At 41.5% G+C, this 6,951-nt stretch overlaps 1 gene segment (V, D, J or C); it reads right to left on the reverse strand.

Moving 5' to 3' along the window:
• Nucleotides 1-1,089: 1,089 nt before the first annotated feature.
• On the reverse strand, nt 1,090-3,208 carry LOC105240710. The segment is given in 3 exon segments: nt 1,090-1,669; nt 2,673-2,983; nt 3,099-3,208. Coding segments are annotated over 3 exon segments (435 nt in total).
• Nucleotides 3,209-6,951: the final 3,743 nt, after the last annotated feature.

Consider the following 6,951-nt stretch of genomic DNA (forward strand, 5'->3'; position numbering starts at 1 on the left):
ATTCTGATTCTTTTTATTCCTAGTTTTCTAAGACATTTCTTAACTAAGAATTAGTAATGACTTGTTAAATTTTATCAACTATATTTATAACTATTATCAGCATGATCAAACACATGTATTTATATATTTTTAAAATATATATTTATAGTTACATCACCATATAGATACACATATACAATCATCACAGAACATGAATACACGTATTTTTAAGTATGTGTCACTTTAACAGATAGATATATGCACCTATATGTATATTACAGACATATGTGCATAGTTTTCCATGAATATGGTAATTTTTAACTTTGTATTCAAATATTATTTTGTTTTAATTTCTTCTTAATATCTTTATGAACAGATTGCTAAATACTCATATTGAAGGCATCCATTTTAATAAAATGCATCTGTATACGTGTGTAGGCGTATAAATATTGTATTTGTCACCTTTTGCACGATGATTGGTAACAAACCACTCACAACCGAGTGGCACACGATACTAAGTATTAACTTCAATATTCACAGGTGTGCGTGTTAACAATGGTTTGGCTGATCCAGGCCCGGCTTAACCAGGTGCTTCTGCTACATGTCACTGAGATGCTTTCTGTCCTATGGATAGTGTTTCCTCTGGGACCAAGGTGTATATTATATATATACATATATATTTAATATAATTTATATGCTTTTGCCTTCGTAATTCTTCAAGTTTCTAAAAACCTTTAATCTGTTAAATTTTCAAAGTATCCCTCAAACAGTGAAAAATAGAACCTACTATCCAGTTAATCGCACTACTAGGTATTTATCAAGAAAATACAAAATCAGTAGTTCAAAGGGATACATGTATCCCTATATACATAACAGTATTGTTTACAACAGCCAACTTCTGGAAGCAGCCCAAGTATCCATTGAGAGATGAATAGATGAAGAAGATGTGGGATATTATCAGCCATCAAAAGGGATGAAATCTGGCCACTGGCAATGACATGGATGAAGATAGAGAGTGTAATGCTAAGTGAAATAAGTCAGTCAGAGGAAGACAAATACCATATGATTTCACTCACATGTGGAATTTGAGAAACAAAATAAATAAGCGAAGAAAAAAAAAGAGAGAGAGAGACAAACCAAAAAACAGCTTCTTAACTTAGAGAACAAACTGATGGTTACCAGAGGGGAGAGGGGTGGGAGGATGGGTGAACTAGGTGATGGGGAGTAAGGAGTGCTCTTGTCGGGAGGAGCCCAGGGTGAGGGATGGAACCCTTGAATCACTATATTGTACACCTGAAACTTATATGACACTGTATGCTAACTATACTGGAAATTAAAATTAAATTAAATTAAATAAAAATAAAAACAAAGTATTTGATCATGTCATTGGCAGATACATGTTTTTCAGATTATACCATCATAAAAATGTTTTCAAATCTAGTTTTGTGTCAACTGGAAAATAGAGCTGAATGTGGTTTCAACACACAGCTTTAAATAGAAATTGTCTTAAAGGGCTTCACTGGAAAAAAAATCTTTTTAGCTGAAGTAAACATTCTCTAAAACAGCTGCTTAAACATTCTATAGATCACCTGGTAACTTGTTAAAAGTGCAGATTCCCATCTCAAGGTCTAAGGTGACCCGCAATTTTGTGTTGGTAAGAAGTTCTCAGTGATGCAGATGTTTCTGCAGGCTTCTGGGAAAACGTCGAGGAGAAAGTTATTTTCATGTTAAGGAAAAAGAACACGACATTAACGGTTAGCCTTTTTTTGTGTGTCAGAAACGTTTTTCATTTATTTGTCAAACGATTGCTATATATTTAACATAATTTCCTCATTTTCTGTTTACCATATACCTCAATAAAGTTTCAGGCTATGATCCCAGAGTTGCTGATAATACTTGGAAGAACATTCCAGTAAATCATGGGTCCATCTTCTAGCCAGAAGAGCTCTGAGAGCCGGGAATTAGTGACTATAACTGGTCTGCCTCCTGTCAGCCGCCCATTATTGCCATCCCTTCTGGAAGCACATCTCCCCCTTTTTTTTTCTATAGCTTCCTTTAGAGGTGCCCAACGAGGCAGCCTCACTAGAATTTGGAGGTTAGAAGAGGAGGATTTGATACTACCATCAGCAGCTGCAGGCAGAGTGGGCAAGGTGAGGACTGGAAATCATCTGGTGAGGGCTGCAGAGGCTAGAGCAGGAGCACCTCCACCCCCCAGACAGGCCTGAGGACCACATGGTTAGGCAGCCTGTACCATCAGTGGCGATGTGCTCTGACTTCCCGGGGGAGCACCAGGGAATCACCCATTTCTAGCACTTGCTTTCCTTATTATCACACTCCCTAGACTTTGAAAGGTTTTGAAAGGTTATAGTTCAGAGTCAAATTCTATGAATTTGAAACATTCCTGCTTGGAATACCTAGAGTGGCTTCTCTTTTGCTATATGAACCTTGGCTGATGCCATAACCCACACTCCACAGGTGTAATCATCTCCATCTTGATCAAATCAGGAGAGGCCCCGTCACGTCTGTGCTGCAGGACTGAGGGGGAAAGGGAGTCAGGGGGCCGAGGAGCTTCCTTGCCCTTCTCTTCAAGCTCTCAGTGTTCTCCCAAGCGGGGCTGCCCCTGAGAAATTCTCTGAGCAGATGCAGGCAGCCCAGCCCCTCACATCTGCTTCTCTGGTGGTTTATGTTCTGACCTGTAACACTGTGGGCGGGTTGCTGTTATACTGATGGCAGTAATAGGTCCCAGCGTCTTCAGGCTCCAGGCTGCTGATGGTGAGGGTGAAATCTGTCCCAGACCCACTGCCACTAAACCGTGATGGGACCCCAGTTTGCAACTTGGATGCTTCATAGATCCGGGGCTTAGGAGGTTTCCCTGGTTTCTGCTGATACCAGGTTAACCACTTGTTAGCATTCTGACTGGCCCGACAAGTGATGGTGACTCTGTCTCCCGGAGATGCAGACAGCAAGGATGGGGACTGGGTCATCTGGATTTCGGAACTGGCTCCTGAGATTGGAAGCATAGAAACAAATACCCACGCTATGAATCATGTTATAAGAGGCCTTTGCAGGCAGTGCTGAGTGCACTGGCTGCGTAAATTCCCAGGGTTCTCCTTCCTCACCTGGGAGCCAGAGCAGCAGGAGGCCCAGGAGCTGAGTGGGAACCTTCATGTCCATGCTGTGTCCTGGCTGGGACTGCGTCCTGCACAGGGTGTGACCTGCTTGTTACTTAGTGTTCAGGGAAGTGGGCTGTGCTCCAGTGATATGCAAATCAACAGGGGACAGAGCATAACTGGGCACAGCCCAGGGTTGAGTTATCTCAATAACCGTACAGATGCAATAACCCTTCTGCTCTGGGCAGCATAGACATTTTCACAATGTGTATTCTTCCAATCCATGAGCATGGAATGTTTTTCCATTTCTTTGTGTCTTCCTCAATTTCTTTCATGAGTTTTCTGTAGTTTCTAGACTACAGATCCTTTGCCTCTTTGGTTAGGTTTATTCCTAGATATCGTATGGTTTTGGGTGCAATTGTAAATGAAATAGACTCCTTAATTTCTCTTTCTTCTGTCTCATTGTTAGTGTATAGAAATGAAACTGATTTCTATGCATTGATTTTCTATCCTGCCACTTTGCTGAATTCCTGTATGAGTTCTAGCAATTTTGGGACGGAGTCTTTTGGAATTTCCACATAGACTATCATGTCATCTGCGAAGAGTGAGAGTTTGACTTCGTCTCTGCCGATTCAAATGCCTTTTATTTCATTTTATTGTCAGATTGTCCTAGCTGAGGCTAGAACATCTAGTACTATGTTGAACAGCAGTGGTGATTGTGGACATCCCTGCTATGTTCCTGACCTTAGGGGAAAAGCTGAGAGCGAATGATATTCGCTGTGGGTTTTTCGTATATGGCTTTTATGATATTGAGGTGTGTTCCTTCTATCCCTACACCGTGAAGAATTTTAATCAAGAAAGGATGCTGTACTTTGTCAAATGCTTTTTCTGCAGCTATTGAGGGGATCATATGGTTCTTGTCCTTTCTTTTATGTATGTAGTGTCTCACATTGATTGATTTGTGGATGTTAAATCATCCTTGCAGCCCAGGAATAAATCCCACTTGGTCCTGGTGAATAATCCCTTTAATATACTGTTGGATCCTATTGGCTAGTATTTTGGTGAGAATTTTTGCATCCGTGTTCATCAGGGATATTGGTCTGTAATTCTTCTTTTTGGTGGGGGCTTTGTCTGGTTTGGGGATCATGGTAATCCTGGCCTCATAGAAAGAGTTTGGAAGTTTTCCTTCCATTTCTGTTTTTTGAAACAGCTTCAGAAGAATAGATATTAATTCTTCTTTAAATGTTAGGTAGAATTCCCCTGGGAAGCCATCGGGCCCTGGACTCTTGTTTGTTGGGAGATTTTTTTATTACTGCTTCCATTTCCTTGCTGGTTATGGGTTGGTGTTAGAAGCTTTATCACACTTAGGAAGTTTTTCACTTGTGTTGCCTGGTGGGACAGAGCACTCAGAATGCAGGAGGACACATGGCTTAGCTGGAGACAACAGGTTAGCAATGGCAGATACTCAATATCGGGGCACTTACTTACACATCATGACACCCACACTTCTTTATTACTCTTCTCCCTCATTGCATCTCTGGATGGTCGTGATGATAATTTCTTATGCCAAGAATAGCAGAAAATTATAGCAAAGAGGAATCTCTGTGGCCTCAAAAATAGTCACAGGCACCAAATAAAAGGAGCCTGTACACGATCTTAGAGTATCTGGGATTGTACTGACGGATGCTGTCTTAGAGACACAGCAAGAAAAGTGTGTCATGAATCTTAAAGAGACCAAAAGAACTCTCTATTCACAGGACAGCAGACTGGTTCTGTCCCATGGCCTCCAGGGAGAAACACCTCTTCTGCAGGCAAATTTGTGCTGTTCTGGTCGAACCCGGACGCTGGGGGGTTATTGCATTTTAAAAAATGAAAGAAAAAAAACCAACTTCTAACACCAGGTTTGGCGTCCAGAGGTGGTTGCCTCCATAAATATTTTTATTCTAGAAATCAAGAACTAATAGAATTCTGAGACCTTATCACAAGATAAATATTGATATAATCCTCTTTGCTTCTGTCAGGGCTGGGCTTCGCTTCGGGACTGGTTTTTACAATAAGAGGACCCAGGTGCAGTGTCCCCCAGGAGTCCCAGGCCAGACTGCACAAATTTGTCTGCAGAGAACATGTCTACCTGTGAGGACCGCGGGACAGAATTAATATGACAAAAGCTCAGAAATCCAAAGAAATTTTACAAGGTCCTTGCATTGGGTGCTTACACAGCTTTTAAGACACAGAGTCTTCTTTGCTCTGATAGCCTGATGCCCTCGGTGTGATAAATCATAGCATAGAGAGAGAACCCAGGATATCTACACGTTGTTCCTCTCAATATTTAAGAGTATACTGATGAACACGCGCATGTCAAGAACCTACTGAAGCTGGAGAAAACGCTGCATGAAAGTGTTACAGGGAAAATTTATCGGAGCTCACACAGGGTCAGAAGGAGTTGTGTGCACCAGCAAGAGTAGAAAACGTCATGATTCACAGGGCATCCAGCTGAGGACTCAAGAAGTCTTTGCCTTGGGAGTGGGCAAATTACCCCTGGACAAAATGCTATTCTGGTCCCACCTAACAAAGCTTAAAAGCAAGACCTGAGTCCATCAGTTGCATCCAAGTGGCAAGATTGGATAATTCAGAAAAAAAGATAAACAACTTTAGCTTTAGAAATTGTCTAAAGTGTAGTAGTGTGGGAAAAGAATACTTAAAAAAACATGAACAGAGAGAGCATCACTGACAACTTCAAGCAGTCTGTCCCATGAGTAATTGGAGTCTTGAGAAGAGAAGGTGAGGAAGTACAGGAACATTTTGAAAAAATATTGGCCAATTTTTTTTCAGTCTTAAGAAATCATTATCAGGACTTGCACAATTAAAAATCCAAAGTCCGCTTGAAACCATGTATTTGGTGGTTGAATATAGAAGGGCAAGGCAGATCGCACAGAACTTCCTCCATGGTCCTGGCGCAAAGAAGTTTCTAGAAGTGGAGTTGTCTGGGGGAATGTAAAAAAAAAAAAAAAAAGGTTGTCTCCAAAGTGAAAACACATTTTCAGGGGTGCCTGACTGGCTCAGTCAGAAAAGCATGCGACTCTTGATCTTAGAGTTGTGAGTTCAAGGCCCATGTTGGGTGTAAAAGTTACTAAAATAAATAAATAAACTTAAAAAAAAAGATTTGAAGACAATATTTATTTATTTATTTAGCAACCAGTAAGTTTGCCTGTTTTGAGTGAGACCCAGAGAAGAAGAACACTTTGCAGTGAGGACAAGCTGGAGAGGACTTTATGATCCAGGAGGGTGGTGATGCTTAAAGTGCCTTGGCGCATGGAGAGAACGTTTGGAGCCTCCAGAAAGCTCCGACAGGAGAAGCACTGTACGGACCTCTAGCGTATTGGAATAGTGCTGTGATCACTTCACAGAGAACAACTCTCTTTTTGAGACAGGTCCTGGCTTGCTCTTAAGACCTGGAGAGACTACACGTATACAGAGCCTGAAGTAGCCATGTGACCTAACCTGTATGAACTGAGCGGTGACGTCCAACAAGCCATAACATACACATGCACAGCAGCATCCTATCATCAGGGAGAAGTGGGGTATACAGGCTAGGCCTTGATGTAGTCCCCAAGGCACACAGGTGAGTTGTTCAAACTCTCGTGGCACCCGCACTTGCCGATTGCTCCCTTTCCCTCATCCTCATCTTAATGTGGATTCTCTTCAGACAGTTGACCATAAAAAATAATAACAATTCAGATCCAGTGTATGCAAGATATGCATAAATTGAAATCAGAAGTAGAGTTTTCCAGGCTTAAAGACCACTTTAAGAATAGTCAGGGAAGGGCATGTAGGAAGAAATTCACCCAGTGGGCAGAACTCG

Source organism: Ailuropoda melanoleuca, chromosome 4 (assembly GCF_002007445.2).
Source record: "Ailuropoda melanoleuca isolate Jingjing chromosome 4, ASM200744v2, whole genome shotgun sequence".
NCBI classification, from domain to species: Eukaryota; Metazoa; Chordata; class Mammalia; order Carnivora; family Ursidae; genus Ailuropoda; species Ailuropoda melanoleuca.